Source organism: Sarcophilus harrisii, chromosome 2 (assembly GCF_902635505.1).
Source record: "Sarcophilus harrisii chromosome 2, mSarHar1.11, whole genome shotgun sequence".
Classification (NCBI taxonomy): Eukaryota; Metazoa; Chordata; class Mammalia; order Dasyuromorphia; family Dasyuridae; genus Sarcophilus; species Sarcophilus harrisii.
Window position 1 is genome coordinate 448,081,896 of NC_045427.1, and position 18,083 is coordinate 448,099,978.

The window sequence follows — 18,083 nt, forward strand, 5'->3', positions numbered from 1 at the left end:
TCCTGGACTCTTTAGAATGGGGCAGAACCTTAGGGCTCAGGAAGTTCCACAGAGCCAGAGGAGACTTACCTAAGGCTAGAGCAGGTGAGATGATAGGCCCAGTCTCTAGCAGGCTCCTCCAAGGACACTTGGTCTCTCCCCCATATTTACAAATGAGGAAACTGAGACCAGGGATTAAAGCAGTCAGGCTGTAGTCATGGCCTCCAACTCCAGAGCAAGGGCTCCCTAGGACTTTGTCCCATGGGGCCCAACCTGTTACTCTACAAGCCTGGGGAGGGAGGCCAGCAAAATAAAGTGACTGGGCCCAGGCCAGCTAGCAAGTCAGTGACAGAGCCAGTCCTGATCTCCTGCTTCCCACCCAGGGCTTTCCACAGCTCCGCCGGCCTCGGCTGCTCTGGAGCGTTCAGGTAAATCTGAGTCTGACTTGTAGCTTTCTTTCCCTCCCAGACATAAAGCCTGCCAACGTGTTTATAACGGCCACAGGGGTGGTGAAGCTGGGAGACCTCGGGCTGGGCCGCTTCTTCAGCTCCAAGACCACGGCAGCACACTCCTTAGGTAAGCCCCTGCCTTCCCAGAAGTCAGTGAGACTTGGAATTAGGGAGTCTTACCCTGTATTTTCTTTTATTTTAAAGCTTGTGCAAGTAAGTCTTTCTTTAAGAAAGGCTTCCCCAATTCTTCTTCCTCCCCTTCCCTCTTTTTTTCCTCTCCCTTCCCTTTCCTTCCTTTCCTCTCCCCTTCCTCTCTTCCTTTCCACCCCTCCCCTCCTCCCTCCACTCCTTTTCCCTAACCCTCCCTCTCCTCCTCTCTTAAATACTTAAATACCAAAGACTAGAGATGCCGATAGGACCCATTATGAAGACATTTCTGCCCAAGTTTGTCTTGGAGTAGGTAATACAAGAAAGCTGGAGAACCTTGGATTCTCCTGTGCTTCTTGTTTCTTGGTACTTTCCAGCAGCTGCTGCAAGGACTTGACCTTTCTTCAGGTTTTTGTAAAAGTCAAATGTGCTTGAAGCTTGCTCCTTCTGGGCTTTTTAAGCCATAGAATTTCTGGGAGAACCTTCAAGCACAGAATCTTATGAAACATGGAACTTAAACTATTAGAGCTGGAATGGACCTGGATACGATCTATTCCAGTACTCCCGTTTTACAGATGAGAAAATGTAAGACCCAGAGAGGGGAAGCGACTTGTCCATTTTAGCCAAGTTGTGATGAGAAATACTAGACAGTGTTACTATTGCTATTACTTATATTAAAATTTTCACCGAAATGTTATGGGGGAAAGGGAAATTGTGAATTACAGAAAAGTTCTTCCATTCTACTTTCTCTCCCCAACCTCTTAAAAATGGTTTTGGGCCCAATTCATTTCTGTCTCACCCCAAACTTACAAGCTGGTCTGTCTCTCATGTTCCGACACCTTTGTGCAAGTGACACACATTGAGTGTAAACAGAATGATAATATGGGAGCGTCTTTTGGTTCACGCGAAGGAGCTCTCTGAAAAATATGATTTTTTCATGTAAACTGTTAGTGTGCATTATTCATATATCTCCAGATGGCTGTAAGACTTGTAGCGGATAGCATATGATTTGGTGAAATTTATTAATTCTGGTGATCAAACAGTGGTAGCTGTTTAAAGTGCTTTAAAAAAACCAACTGTGTCATACCCCTCTGATTCAGAACATTTGAATTTAGGAAGCTGGCTTTGCTCTCAGTCACTAATGGGTTGGTTATTATCTTGTTCAGGAATGATACTAACCTTGACTATTATGGCTCAAGTTAATATTGGGCTATTCCAGTTGGGGGGGGGGTCTCAAGAGATAATGTTTGTTTCATCCAATTTATTCCTTCTCCCTTTTCTATTCATGGTGAAATCTAAGTGTAAGTCACATTCCCTGTGCTATTCTGATATTTATGTCGCAGCTCAAAGAATCTTAAGAATATTAGAACATAAAGTTTGACAGTTGGAAGAAACATTGGAATCCAGAATGTTAGAGCTGGAAGGGACCTTAGAGAATATCATATTAGAAATGGAAAAGCTCTTTGAACATAGTGTATAAGGTTTCAGTTTGGCATCAGAACCTTGGTTCAAATCCTAGGCCTGGTTCTGCTCTTTGCTAATCTTGGATAAGTTGCTTAAGCACTCTGAGCCTCAGCTTCCTTATCTGTAAAATGAAGATGTTGGATGAGATTCTGAATCATCTGATTCTCTGAATATTGGAACATAATGTAGCACTGCAGAGAACTTTAGAATAGAATCTTAGAACTTCTCTTCAGACATTCATTTCCTTTCTTCTGGACTATCGTAGTAGCTTTCTAAATAGTCTCCTTTTATTCACTTCACTCCATCCCACACAGTGGGATGCAGGTCTTAAAATGCAGGTCTGAGATGTCTGCCTTCTGCTCAAGAAGTCTCAATGACTCCCTGTTACCTTAAGGATAAACTACAAGCCCCTCTGATATTTAAAGCCTCTCACATTCTGGCTTACTTGACTGATAACAAATTATTCCCCCTTCACACACTCCATGCTCTAGTCAAATAGACTATTCTTCCTATAAGATGTTTCATCCTCTCCCATCTTTCTCCATATCTTTGCACAGACTAACTGTCCTCTGTGTCTAGAATGTATTCTTTTCCCATTTGTGAGTCTTGGAAACCTTGATTCTTTTCATGTTCCATGAGTCCTTCTCTGAATTGTTTCTATTCCATTCCCCTTTATGGAATGGAATATGTCCTGTCCAGAGTGTGCCTAGAGTCTTAAGTGTACAGTTCTAAGCTATTCACACAACTTTACTTACTTGTCTGTGATTGTGTATCTCCTCAGTAGAATTTAAACTTCCAAAAGGGTTTTTGTATTTGTATCACCAGTGCCTGATGTGCGTTGGCATATAGTACATTTTTGTACTTTTTTTATTGATAAATCATCTAGTCCTATTTCCTTATTTTATAGATATGAAAACTCGGGTCCAAAGAGTTGTTACTTGCTCAGCCTCACAAAATGAGTCAGTGATAGTGCTGGGGCTCAAACTCAGGCATCCTGACACGCTGCCAGCCACCAGCTCGTCCTACTACACCAGCCCCATGACTGCTTTTCCTTTGATTCCACTGAGGCATAGAACTCTGCTTTTAGAACATTAGCTGCAATATCTTAAAAATATATTAACACACGTGCACACACGTGTGTGCACACACATTCATACATGGTAGGTGGAACTTTGCTTTGTACCCTGTGATCATGTCAAGGGTAAGAGAGGTATGGGGAAAAGAGACAAAATCGAAGAAACCGAGAGAAATCAATCTTTTCTCCTGAGCAGCTAAAATATCCCTAGTTTTATCTTGTCAGATTTGAGCCTTCTTTCAATACTGCACACACACACACACACACACACACACCGATCAGAGCCAGTTAAGATCACATCATTAGGAACGGGCAGAAACATGATCTTTTCCAATAATATGATTTTATCTAGTTTGGCTGCTGCACTTATTATAATAATAAGAATAAATTGGGACTTAGAAATGGACTCTGTCTGAGCATACCATCCTTATCCTTGGACTAATTGAAGATTCCTATGTAGTTATCAGGAGAGCACCACTTTGTGAACCCCTGTCCCTTTTCCAAATGCAGATAAAAACTATTTTGAACATGAGCAAAATAGGAACAGGTTGGGGTGAAAGATGATTTGAATTTGGACTGAAGAGCCCAAGTTCTACCTTAGTCTTAGTCCTTTGCTGTATGGCCTTGGGGCAAGTCCAGGAGCCTCAGTTTACTGCTGTGCAGAGAAGAGATAACAATATACAAACTCTGTCTCTTGAGATTTTGAGGATCAAACAGGGTCAACATTTTAAAATCCCAAAGCTTCATGTGAATGTCAGTTCATATTTTTATTACTAAATTTCTAGCTGAAGGATGGAAGGGGAAAAAAAGAAACTCTCTGCTCATTATAAACCAAAATAATGAACCAGTTCTTCAATCCCCAACTTCTTAAAGTCATTGAATTAGTTGTCATTCATTCTGCAGGCCTGAGTTCTAATCTCTGCCTTTGGCATTAACTTGTTGCATGACCTCAAGTAAATTGCTTTATTTATTTTAGTCTCATTTTCCTCATCTATAAAATGAGGAATTTGGATCAATTCAGCTCAAAGTTGTGTTAATCTTTGCGGAGCTCTCTCGAGTTGGGAGGGACCCTGGAGATCTAGTCTAACCGATCCTTCCTTTTGTAGACAAAAAACTGAGTCTTGAGTGAAGTGATATGTTTGTGTTCTGTATTCTGTCCCCCTACCTTCCTTGTTCCAAGGATTTGCTTTTGGCTTTAACTAGTTTTGATTCTTTGATTCTGTTTCTAGCTTCGTTGGGACTGGGGGGTTATTTCTGCATCTGCTTAAATATGCATTCCCTCATTTTAAGGTAGACCTACTATGTGTTGTAGTAGTGTGGAGCAGCATTGCCATAGCAACTCAGCTGATCTCTGATCTTTAAAGGGACTGACCCATGAATTGAACATGGGACTTATGCAGATACATTCTTCTGTTTCCCTTCTCCCCCAGTCCTGCCTCCCTTAGATTTCGTGTTTGCTCCCATCAGCCTGGCATAAAAGGGCATTAGGCAATACTACAGCCAGTGTGACAGGTGTACTACCCGGCGGTGGCAGCGCGGCTGCCTTCGTGTCAGGGACCGCAGCCATAATTAGAGCAAGGAACAGAATAAGCGTCAGACGAATTACCAGGCAGCAGATCATATTTGTCAGGCAGGATTGCATACAGGAAAAAATAAGTGACAGAACACGCCGGGGTAATGAAAGAGAAATGAAGGATTTGCCCGTACACAGCTCACAAGATCCAAGCGTGTGTCTCGCTCGGAGCAAGAGCAGCCGGTTGCTGCAAGGCAGTCCGCGTCCAGAGGGAGGGGAGGCGGGACCCACTTACGCCAATACCTGATGGGCAGAGAGCCCTGTCAAGGGGAGGAGTGGGCACTCATCACCTGCCAAAGGAGAGCAGCAGCCACCGAAGCCATTGGGGGAACGGTATCATGCAGGAGAGCGAGGGGGAGGACATCATCCCTGGGCTGCGAGGGTTTGAAAGGCTGTCATGAGAAGAGAGATTAGATTTGTTCTCCTTGGCCCCAGAGGGCAGAGTTAAGGGGAGGGGAGACGGCCCCAGGGAAGGCGCTTCCAGTGCCCGGTGGGGGAGGACGGCTGTGGGAGGCAGTGGGGATGGCTGGGATGGGGGCTCCTTCCTCACTCTGTGAGCCCTCCACGGGCCTTGGTGGAGAGAAGGGTTTGCATTAAATGATCTTTAAGGATCCCTCTTTGCTCTAAATCATGATTCTGGTGATTAGTGCTGTCCAACATGGGATGGGCTACCTTGGGAGCTCCTTATTCTTAGGGATCTTCAAGCACCCAGATAGACTCTTGCAGGGGTTATGGCAGAAGCGGTGGAATTGAGTGGTGGGCTGCACTTTGTGACCTCTGCTCCCAAACCAGGTGATCCCCTGTCCATCCCTGAGATTCCATAAAATTCAAACCGAAAACGTCAACCCAGTGAAGAAGGTTTCAGTCTTTGCAAGATGGGCAGCTGTGCTAGATGGAGTCCCTTCTGCCCCTGAATAGCAGGTTAATGGAACTTGTAGGTTCTAATCATGGAACAGGCTACCCCCAGAGGGGAGAGCAGTGGGAGTCACCCAACAGGGCGTGCCTGCCATTTCCTATCCATGCGATCTTAGGGACAGGTCACTTTATACTTAAAATGAGGATGATTATACAACCTCATAGCATTTTTGAGCTGATCAGGTGAGATCACGTATGCAAAAATGCAAACACAAAGTGCTATATAAATGCCCATGTTGATCATTATTGAGGTTGATTGTGGAAATACCATGGAGGGCAATTCTAATGTTCTCTCTCCCAGTGTAAGAGAAAGAGTGAACTAAGAATTAGTTCTGAATTAGAATTACCTGAGGGTAAAACTAGAAGTAATTGGTAGAAATTGTAAGGAGGTAAATTTTGAGTCAGTATGAGGAAAAGTCTTCTAATAATTACAGCTGTCTAACAGTGAGCTAAAAAAAAAAAAAAATGCTGAGGTCCCTTGAAGCTTCAAGAGCTGCAGAATCTGAGTGGGAAGGGACTTTAGTGGTCTTTTAGCCCACTCTATGCCTGAGAAGGAATTCATTCTGCCACAAGTCCAATAAGTGGTCATCCAGCATTTCCTTGATGATCTCCTAGGTGGGCTGCTTGTTACCTCCAGGGTCACCTTTTTCCTCACTGGGCTCTATTTGAAACCACTCAGTAGGATTTCACGAGGAGGTTGTGAGAAGGGTTGGATGCAAATTTGTCTGAGATGGGGGTAAAACTTGAAGAGAAGACAGAGCAGGGACATTGTCACTCCTAAAATGTCAGAAAGACAGTGAAGAGACCCAGGCAATGAGGCTTTCTCTAAAGCAGCACATCGCCCTGGAAGGTTGCCTGTGCTGATACATTGCAGGATTTGGGACTGGGCAGGAGGGCATGGTCCTATTTACCTTCAGTATTTGTACACAGCTGCCTGTTTGCTATCTCACCATGAGCTCCCCAATGACAGATACTATTTTTTGCCATCCCCCCTTTTTTTTGGCTTCTCCACTTATTTAGAACAATGAGCTCTAAATAAGTGAATGCACATGTCTTATTGTTGTTCAGTGATTTCAGTCATGTCCAATTCTTTGTGACCCCACTTGGGGTTTTCTTAGCAAAAATACCTGGGTGGTTGGCCATTTCCTTCTCCGGCACATTTTACAAATGAGGAAACTGAGACACAGGGTGAGTGACAGCTATTTGAGGCCATATTTAAACTCAGGTTTACCTTACTCCAGGCTCAGTGCTCTATCCACTGCACCACATAGCAGGCATTTAATAAATGCTTATTATCTGTGACTATGAATTCACAGAGCATTTATTGTTGGATCAGTCCATATATTTGCTCTCCCATATCTTGTTTCCCATATCTCCTATGTTTTATTTCCATTTTAGAAACCAACATTGAGGTTCTCAGCCTTGGAGAGATCTTAGGCAGGGGCTGGTCCTTGGTTACAAAGATAACGGAGCTGTGATGTCGGGGAAAAGGGCTACTTGAGGATAGCAGTCAGGCTGCTTTGCAGGATGAAGAGGTCCCCAAGCCCTTCAGTGAGAATTGCCAAATCCCCAACTTTCTTGATTTTCCTTAAATGGATATCTAACTCAGTTAGACTGAACTGAGACTCTTGAGAAGCCATTTTACATGGTTTTTCATAGACTGTGCCTGGAAAATTGGAATGCATCATCTTTTTTTATCTTTCCTTCCTCTAGGAATTCAGAGTACACTAGACTGCCTAACATAAACTCTCTCGTCTGTCTCTCATTCTCTCTGACTCTCACTCTCTCACCTTTGTGTCATTCTCTCTTGTCTCTCATTCCCTCTGATTCTCATTCTCTCTTATACCCAATTCACTAAACATTTCATAAGATCTAGAGCTGAGAGTCATCATCTCCAAGAACATTTCACCTAGATTTTATGAACTTATGGGTATGTATGCACACATGTATACATGTATTTTTATGTACATATACACATACAGGCACATACATATACCTGTGTGCATATATAATTACATTTCACCATAATTAATTTCCATTGTAATTCTGTGTACTTTATTTTATGTATCTAAAAACATTATTCTGAGAAAAGACCCATAGGCTTCATCAGACTGTCACAAGTATCTATGGCACAAAAAGGATAATTCTCTCAATTTACAGATGAGACAATTTAGGCCTAATGTCTAATATTTATATAGCGTTTTTGAAGGTACTTTACAAGTATTATCTCATTTTATCCTCATAACAACCTAGAGGCAGAGATTAACATCAGCCCCATTTTACAGAGGAGGAAATTAAGGGTCAGACAGTGGTTAAGTGACTTGCCCAGAGTCCTGTAGCTTATGTTGGAGGTCCTGCTTGAACTACGGGCCTCTTGGTTGCTCTCTCCTATGCTACCTAGATGTCTCCTAAGATACCAGCGCCTTCCCATTAGATCTTCTCAAGGGAAGAGAGTGCATTTCTTCCTTATCCCCAGTGCTTAGCATCGGGCCTAGCACACAGTAAACACTTAATAAATTCCTATCAATTGACTGGAAATGACTTTGCCATGGACTCACGGGGATGGAGCTGACACGAGATCACGGAGCTCCTGAGAAGTTGTCCTTACTCCTATCAGACTAAGGCCGCCAAGCTTCCATTTTCTTAGTGAAGCTGGGAAATTCATTTAGATAATGAAATCCCACTTTATTGGTAGGTAGGGATGCGCTTACTCTTAACTCTGCAAACAAGAATGATTTTGAAATGCAGGAGAACAAAACCCAAAGAATCCAGATCAAAAACCAAAAACATCAAAACCAGAGTAACATCAAAAGCATCAGAAAGAAATAGAAGAATCTTTTTTTTTTTTTAATAGCCTTTTATTTACAGGATATATACATGGGTAACTTTACAGCATTAACAATTGCCAAACCTCTTGTTCCAATTTTTCACCTTTTACCCCACCCACCCCCTCCCCTAAATGGCAGGATGACCAGTAGATGTTAAATATATTAAAATATAACTTAGATACATAATAAGTATACATGACCAAAACATTATTTTGCTGTACAAAAAGAATCAGACTCTGAATTATTGTACAATTAGCTTGTGAAGGAAATCAAAAATGCAGGTGTGCATAAATATAGGGATTGGGAATTCAATGTAATGGTTTTTAGTCATCTCCCAGAGTTCTTTTTCTGGGTATAGCTAGTTCAGTTCATTACTGCTCCATTAGAAATGATTTGGTTGATCTCGTTGCTGAGGATGGCCTGATCCATCAGAACTGGTCATCATCTAGTATTGTTGTTGAAGTATATAATGATCTCCTGGTCCTGCTCATTTCACTCAGCATCAGTTCGTGTAAGTCTCTCCAGGCCTTTCTGAAATCATCGAAATAGAAGAATCTTACTGAGAAACTATTTTAATAAAATCAGTTGTATGTATGCCCAGTGACCTGGGGAAAGGCTCAGGTCCCACAGAGGCATCTTCCACTGTGAGTAGGCTTGGAAAGCAGACATTAGGAGGAAAAAACAGTGCAAGTCATGTGTTAACCAATTGTCATTCATTCGAACAAGGAATATTAAATTATTAACAGTAACAAATGGTATAAAAGATGTCATCAAAGAGATATGAGCCTGGAAAAGCAGATAGGCCCATTGTGTAGTGAGAGTGGGAGCTAACAGATGCACAGCCTCTATGCTGTATAGTTTCTTTTTTTTAAATTTATTTTATTTTCAATTCAGGGAACAAAACAAGCATTTCCATAATACAGTACAACAAAAAGATGATTGCACACAAAACTGCAAATCTACTATGTACAACTTGCTGTTCCCTCCAAAAATACAATGAAATTATCATGCAAATCTCTTTTTTCCTTTTGTTCCTTCCTCTCCTCCCCCTACCTTAGAGATGGCTATCATTAGACATAAATAGATATATAGATATATATCTACATACACATAATGTAAAATTATTCTATATACACTTGTTTATCAGTTCTTTCTCTTAATGAACGTAGTATCTCTCTTCATATGATATCCTCTATTTCTAATTTGTGTATTTATAAGAATTAAAATGGCTTAGTTGCTCAAAATTGTTCTTAAAACAATGTGTCAATTACCATATACAATGTTCCCCTGATTCTGCTCACATTCAGAAATATAATTACTATTTGTGATTTTCCCTCCTCTTACTTTTACTTACTGTTTTCTTTCTCAGCCTCTTTTTACCTGTTATCTTCTCCCCATACCTTTCTACCCTCACTTCATCCATCCCTTCAGCAGTCCCCCCCATTCTTTCTCCCACCCAGTCTTAATCCACACCCCTTTAAAAGTCATACCCACCCTCCTAAATCCCAATCCACATATTCCTCTAAAAGTCCCCTATTTCCCCAGTTTTCTCACCTTTCTACTTGTTCAGAAAACTTCTACACTCTTCCATAAAAAACTGCATATATTCTAATATTAGGAGATCTAAGGCCCCCAGCAAGATGACTAGACACCTTCCTTTCCCCCATTAAGTTATAACAAATCTGGAAAAGAGTTACGCAGTGGCAATGTGTGGATGGGTTACAATCTTTATCATTGGAGGGGGTGCCCACCTCACTCCTCCACTTCAGGGTGTTCAGAAGTAACCTTCATAACTACATTTACAGGAGGATGTTGGAGGCAGGATTTAAATCTAGATCCCTGTCAGCCCAAGTCCGGCACTCCATTTGCTATACCACAGTGCCCTTCTGGTGATGAGAAAAGAAAGTGAACTTAGAGCACTAAATAGAAAGAGATATTTCAGGCTGTCTGTGGTGTTCTAACATCTACATCTTAGTCTAATCTAGTTTAAGTCTTGAAAACTAGTGAAATGGGATGTGTGTACGTGTGTGCGTGCATGTGCACCTGTCTGCCCCTCATGTGTACCACTTGTCTCTTTTGCTCTAAGTATCTTGAAGCCAGGGACCTGGAGTATTCCCTCTGGAAAGGACCTTAGAACATAAAAATATTAAAAAGATACTTTTCCAGCTCAAAGTGATCTTTGAGATGACACTGTCAAATCTCATTTTAGAGAATAGGAAACTGAGACTCTTGAGAAGCCATTTTACATGGTTTTTCATAGACTGTGCCTGGAAAATTGGAATGCATCATCTTTTTTTATCTTTCCTTCCTCTAGGAATTCAGAGTACACTAGACTGCCTAACATAAACTCTCTCGTCTGTCTCTCATTCTCTCTGACTCTCACTCTCTCACCTTTGTGTCATTCTCTCTTGTCTCTCATTCCCTCTGATTCTCATTCTCTCTGATTCTCATTCTCTGTCTCTCATTCTCACTGATTCTCATTCTCTGTCTCATTCTCTCTGACTCTCATTCTCTCTGATTCTCATTCTCTCTGTCTCTCATTCTCTTTGATTCTCATTCTCTCTATCTCTTATTCTCTCTGATTCTCATTCTCTTGTCTCTCCTTCTCTCTGTCTCTCACTCTCTTGGTCTTTGTGTCTCACCACTGTTCTCATCCTCACCCAGGCCCTTCCAAGTTCTGAGAGGCTTCTGGTCTTAAATCCAGTTTGTGTGGGTCACTTAGTGCCCACCTCCTGGCATAAAAGGTAAGATTGGGAGAGCAAACAAACAGAATGGCCTTGCCTTCTGATTCAAAAAAGTCATTTCATAGCCTCAGACACAGCAGTGTGAATAATGATGTGATGAGTGAGTCCTTTTTCTTATTGAAGTTGATGCTTTTGGGTTGGGTATGAGTCTGGGTCACAGCCCTTCCTCAGCAAGTCTCTTATTGCTTCTGTGGGGATGTCAGAAAATGCACAGTACAGTCTCCCCTTTTTCTTCCCCACACCCTCCACCAATTTTCTTGTTTAAAAAACAAATAGTTTAATTTCTGCATAACCATCAGGGGAAGGGAGAGAAGACGGGCCCAGGTCTCTTCCTGGCCAGCAGTCTGAAGGAATTCCCCTGTAATGAGGTGCTTCTTACTGAACTGCCCAGGACTTCCAGTCTAATCATCTGGGCTCACCACTGTATTGCTTTAGCCAATTTGACAAGGATGGCCTAATCGGGGACTATTAATCAGCAACTTTCTTTGGCATCTGCCCAACTGGGAATTGAAGTATTCTTGCACAGATGAAATCACCTTCAGATGACTTTCTAAATCTCCAAGTGGGGGTTAGGATCTGCCATGAGCGACTATGTGCTGTTCCTGTCTTTTCTCCCTGAACGTAGTAAGGGTAAATGGCTAGTTACTTCTTTGTTAGAAAAATTTGGTTTGGTAGCCCTAGCCATGATGCATCCTATAAAAACAATTTTGGAATTGTTACCGTTCTGAGGAATGCAGTGAATAAAGTGTTGGGCCTGGAATCAGGAAGACTCATCTCCCCGAGTTCAAATCTAGCCTGAGATATTTACCAGCTACATGACCCTGGGGCAAGTCACTTACCCTCCTCTGCCTAAGTTTCCTGATCTGCAAAATGAGCTGGAAAAGGAAATGACAAACCATTCCAGTATCTTTGCCAAGAACGGAATTGTGAAGAGTCATAAGGGACTGAAATGATTGAACAACAAAACGTTCTGAAGATCATTTGATTTCAGATTTGGAAATTTTGTCTGTAGAAGATAAAATACTGGAATTGGGAAATATTTTAGAATGAAAGTACTAACGATCTCTGTCCCTAACATTTGATTTTCAAAGGCCCTTTCCTATTTTACCATCCGAGGCTCTGGGTTGTTTCCCAGTGCTAACACTCTGATCTCAGGTCCCTTCTGGCTCTGACATTTTATAAATAACACTTTTTTTCTTTTTTCAGAAGTCACATTTTCCGTTGAAATTGACCAGCCCTCATTGTGTCTTGTTTTGTTCATTCTTGTCACCCTACTCTTTCCTTTCCTTCTCTCATGTTCTTCTAAAATGGGATTAGATTTGTCCTTTCAATACTATGTGAATCTGCTTGTCCCACTAACCAGATACCTACAGGTACCCATAGAACTCTCAGAAAAGCACCTTAATTAGGGAGTCCTAAATAACTAACAAAATATATTCTTCTATTCCATTTTTATTCTCAAAAAAAAAAAAAAAAAAGTTGAACAGGAGTTAAAAAAAAAAACCGGTGAAAGCTTTGCCTTTTTCATATACAAACCCACAAGTATTTCAAAACATTTCGAAGTTTGTTTTGACAGGAGTGGAATGTCTCAGGAATGAAGGGATGCTTTAATCAGCTCCCCCTTTGAGGTCCCTGTTTTGCTCTGATATTTCTCTGTTTGAAACTCAGATTTCTCTGTAAAGATACAAGAAAGGTCAGAATTTGTTAGGTTCCTCTTTCATATTCAGAGCTCTGTCCCCCACTGTGAAAAAGAAAAGTGAGAGATTGGGAAGCCATGTTTGGGCGCTGGATTAGAGATTTGCTGGAAGGTGCTGTTGAAACAGAAACAATAAAAGATTCCCTTATCAAATTGTCTGTTTTAAGATCAGTCAGTAGTAACTCCTGAGTTTTGTTGGCTTGGGTTCAGTCGTTCAGTCAGGCAGTCTTTATTGAATTCCCTCAGGTGATTGGACTAGCTCATGTCTAAGATTTCTCCCCGCACTAACATCTCTGATCTAACATTCAACACTCGCGGGTTCCTTCCATCCCCAGCCTTCTTTGTTTTCAAGTCCCTTTTGGTTTTGACATTCTGTGTTCTATGTTCTGTATTCTAATGTGCTATATTCTCTGGGCCCTTTCAGCCCTAAAGTTCTATGTGTTAGCTCTCGTCTCATTTTGACATTCGGTGTTCCATATTCGCCAATGCTCTGTTCTCAGGGCCTTTCTAGATCTAACATTCTATGTTTCTGGGTCCCTTCTGGTTTTGACATTCCACATTTTCTTTTCTGTATTCTTAACACACTGAATTCTTGGGGCTCTTTCAGCTCTGATATCCTATGATTTCAACATAGCTCTAGCTGTGCTGAATATTTACATCAGGCATTATGAGTGACAGTACTGCAGCTGTACACTCTTATAATAAAACTCCAAAATCAAGAATGAGAACTGAACGCATGCCATTCTTGGAAAATTATCATTGTTTTTAATACTAGGAAATTCTCTGATAAAAACTGTATATATGTGGTTTTTGCATTACGCCTATTACTGCCTTTGAACCTGAATAATCCTTTAAGTTCTGTAAAGTAGGAATGTCCAGAAAGTAAATATTACATTTTTTGTAACTGTAAAGTACTGTGTAAAGGTAAATTATTATTTTTAAAAAGTTTCCCCTTAGCCCTCTTGTAATACTCTCTATCTCTCCAGTGCATTTATTTATTATGGTTTTTTAGTTACCTATTTGTGTGTGTTAGCTCTATTGTGAGAATGTAGGCTTCATGAAAACAGTGGTTTTGTATCTTGTATCATTCCTTGTGATGAGCCTTAGGGCTTTTGTACCCTCAGCCAATAGGAACTTAATACATATTTGTTGAATTGAACTAAATCAACTTCATTTTACAAATGAAGAAACTTTCCAAAGAAAGTGACCTTGCCAGAGTTGCGTGGTACTGAGTTGTACAGCTGAGTTTTGAACCTAGATTTTGAGATTTCAGATTCAGGCTGCTTCTGAAGTGATGGTCCTGAAGGGGTGCTAAAACTCCCTAGGTCCGGTAATGACAATGTGTGGTATATAGCCATCACTGAAATAAGGAAGCCATTAGGTTGAGAAGAGAAATTTCAGCATCGGAACAGTCTCCTAATTTACTGGCCATTGATGGACAAGTCTCCATGACTGCACAGTTTCCTTCCTTCCCATCATACCTGTGGTGTGCTCTGCTCTCTCACAGCATCTCTGCACACTAATGAAACCCGTCTGGAATAGATGGGGGAATTTGTAGCATGGCTGCTGGTTCTTCCCTCTTCTAGTGCATGGAGCACAAAGCAGCTGAGATGATGCTGATGTCCCAGGATGAGTCTTTGACCTCATTCACACTTGTAACTGGGGCTCAGAGTTGCATGTGGCAGAGGATAAACATAGGACTGAATAAACTACCTTCCTTCATATAATGAATCACCTTCTGACTTCCTCTGTAGACTGTGCCTTCTCTGCCCCTAGCCTGATGGGTCTTTGTCTTAGTAATTGTCTTAACTATATAGGGGTATAAATTATTTTCTTTATAATAATAGCTTTTTATTTTTCAAAATATATGCAAAGGTAGTTTTAACATTCACCTTTGCAAAACCTTGTGTTCCAAATTTTTTCCCTCCCTCTCCCTCCTTCTCCTTCCTTGGATAGCAAGTAATCCAATATAGGTTAAACGTGTGTAATTCTTCTAAACATATTTCCATGTTTATCATATGCAGGTATAAATTCACTTCACAAAAGGAGTATTTTCTAAAAATTCTATATAAAATTCTTTATTACTTAGAAATTTCATCTTAAATACATAAGGGGGAGCATGCCATTGAATGCTACACAGCATTCCCTCCTGTTTTATAAGTTTTCATTTGATTGATCACAGAGTAGGTTAAAGACAGGTATTTCATCTTATATAAACTGTGTCTCTTCCCAAGTATAAAGTAAAATAGAGACACATAGTGGGCATTTAATGAGTGTCTACACACTTGAAATGTCATGTGTATGCCTGCATGGATCTTTTGTGATTTTTTTTCTGTGTATGTATATGTATATATACATACATATATTCACACAAAAATATATTTTATAATATATACACACAAAAGAACTATTAATTATTCTTTCTTTCTCTCTTTTTTCTCTCCCTACATACACACACACACACACACGGTATCATAGAATACTAGGAGAAGGACAAAGCATGGGGCTAGTTTGGAGTAGATAAATGTAGATATAGATATATATGTATATTTATATATATTCATATATGGAGGGAGTTATGATTATTTTTATCATTTAACAAATGAATACCCCAGTGGCCAGAAAGGTGAATATTTGCCCAAATGAATTGTAGAGAAGAAGAAAAGAATGAAGGGAGGGAAGGAGAGAAAAACAGAGAGTTCACCTCTATGTGATTAGTTTTTTAGAAGCAGATTGACAACACCAGCATACCCATACTTTCTACAGGTTGTTCATTTTCTTCTCACTCCTTGCATCTATACCCCATCCTCCAGCTTATTTAAAGATCTGATTTGGTACCTCAACAAAGCTTCATAAACTCTCAGACTGATGGGGGAGAACAAGTATCATTTGAAGCACATTGTCCATTGGAAAAATTATCTTTTAATAATTAATTGATATTCCTTGGGGGAAGAAAGAAAGGGATATAGAATTGTAGAATGTTAGTGCAGATAGGATCTTAGAACATAGATTATAAGAGCTGGAAGTAAACTTGGAATTGCAAGTATTTTAACATAGAATGTTTGAAAAAAGTTAACATTTAGTAGAACCTTGGAGTTTGTCAAGTCCAGTTCTTTCATTCTATAGATAAAAAAACTGAAGTGAAAAAGATGATTTTTCTCACCTAGCCCAAGATTAGACCATGACTCCCAGTCTAAGTGTTCATTTACTGCATTGCTGCTTTCTCAGGCTTTACTGATTTTTTTTTTCTTTCTCTAGCCAAAAAGAAAAAGTGAATTTCTTTTCCCTATTTCATTTCAGTTGGAACACCTTACTACATGTCCCCGGAGAGAATTCATGAAAATGGCTATAACTTTAAATCTGATATCTGGTCTTTGGGCTGTTTATTGTATGAGGTAAGAAATTTCAGAGATTTAATTTAATGCTGTGAAGAAGAATATTCAAAGTAAAGGTGTCTGAGAGTAAAGACATGAACCACGACTGATTGTTGCCCCCAGAAGTCTTAAGGCACAGTGTCCAAGCTATAACTATATGTCAAGAACCAGCTACTTAGCATCAAAGGCTTATGTTTCAATCTTGGCTTTGTTCTTTATTACCTCTAAGACTTTAAGTAAGAACTTACTCTCTTTGAATTTTATTTTCCCCATCTATAAAGTGAGAGAATTGGACTAGATGCTATTTAAGGTTCTTCCTAACTGGAAGAGCTCTATTCAAAACCACAGAATATAATTGAGTAGTGGAAAGAAGGAAAGAGCATGGAACTATTCAGAAGGTAGTGACCCAGGCTGGTTTGTCTGAAATATAGGATACATGAAGGGGAATAGTAGGAAATAAGGCTAGAGAGGGACCATGAAGGGCTTTGAAAGATAGTTTAAGGGTTTTAGATTCAGTTCTAACATGAGTAACATAATGAGTTGAATTTTCTCCTTTGAATAAGGAAATCAAGGCACACAATAGGAAGATTACTTGCACAGGAACATGGAACCTTTTGCTTTTATAGGCATAAGGAGCTATTGAATTTTTTTTATTAGTTTAATTATATTACTGGAGTTATTCTTTAAGAAGATTAATCAGGCATATTTTAGGATAGGTTGGAAGGGAGAAACTGAAGACTAATGAGGCTGTTGCAAAAGTCTAAATAGAGATAACTGAAAGAATGAACAAGAAGATTGTCTTTAGGATTAGGAGGATATTACTGAGGTAAGGACTTTAGGAAGAATACCTTGAGGTACAACTTATAGAACTGATAAGCTGATTGGATATTAGAGATAAGAGGACTAGAAGAATCTAAGATAATTCTGATATTTTGAGCCTGGGTGATTGGTGATATTAGTTTACATGGAGAGAAAATTAGATGGGTAGAAAATATAAGATTGGATAATGAATAATGATCTCAGTTTTGGTCATATTTGAAGTGCCTGTGTAGGGTTTGGCTTGCCAGGAAGCAATTTGAGATGTTGGTGTGGAGCTTAGAAGAGAGATAACAAAAAGATACAGATTTGGGAGACATACAACAAAGGTGATAGTCAAAGATTTAGAAATAAACATGATTTATTTCTACTCTTTTGCCCTTGATAAAATTTCAGAGAGGCAGATCCAAAATTGGAATTAGAAGAAAACTTCCAAACAATGAGAGTGCTCCTCAAATGGAATGGATTGTCTCTTGTCTGAATTTCCCAGTAGAAAAGGTCATCCAATAAAGACTGAATTGGGTACTTACCCATTATAAAATTGAAAGAGAAGGAGATGTGATGTCCCTTCTAAATCTCAGATTCTGTGAATAGGATCAGAGATGGAGCTTTTTCATTTAGGAAGGAGGAAAAGGATCCAGCAAATAAGACATCACCATCATAATCATTGCTAACATTATATAACTATAACACTTGTGGCTTGCTAAATTCTTGATGTAGTCTATTTCATTTGCTCCTCATTGACAAGCTGCGAGGTAGGTACCATTATTATACCCATTTTATAGCTAAGGAAACTGCAGCTAAGAAAGGTTAAATGACACCCTGACTCCCACAGCTAGCAAGCACCTACAGAAGGCTTTCTTGACTTCAAATCTAAGACTTTACTGAGGAGAAGAACCAGGAGAAAGCAAGGTCCTAGAGACTTGAGAGAGGAAAAAAAGGAGTAGCAATAGGGAGAGGAAGTAGAACAGTCTCGAGTGTTGCAGATAGGTCAGAGAAGACAGTAAAGAAATGGGGATTGCA

General features: G+C 40.1%; 1 protein-coding gene across 4 annotated transcripts in view; it reads left to right on the forward strand.

The window, feature by feature from the left end:
- NEK6 (NIMA related kinase 6) overlaps positions 1–18,083 on the forward strand; it is a 126,718-nt gene that overhangs the window by 88,800 nt on the left and 19,835 nt on the right. For all 4 annotated transcript variants that reach the window (XM_031954281.1, XM_031954280.1, XM_031954279.1 and 1 more), the window contains exons 7-8: positions 448–555; positions 16,171–16,265. In XM_031954281.1, coding sequence (XP_031810141.1) covers positions 448–555; positions 16,171–16,265 — 203 coding nt within the window. The remainder of the gene's footprint in view (positions 1–447; positions 556–16,170; positions 16,266–18,083) is intronic.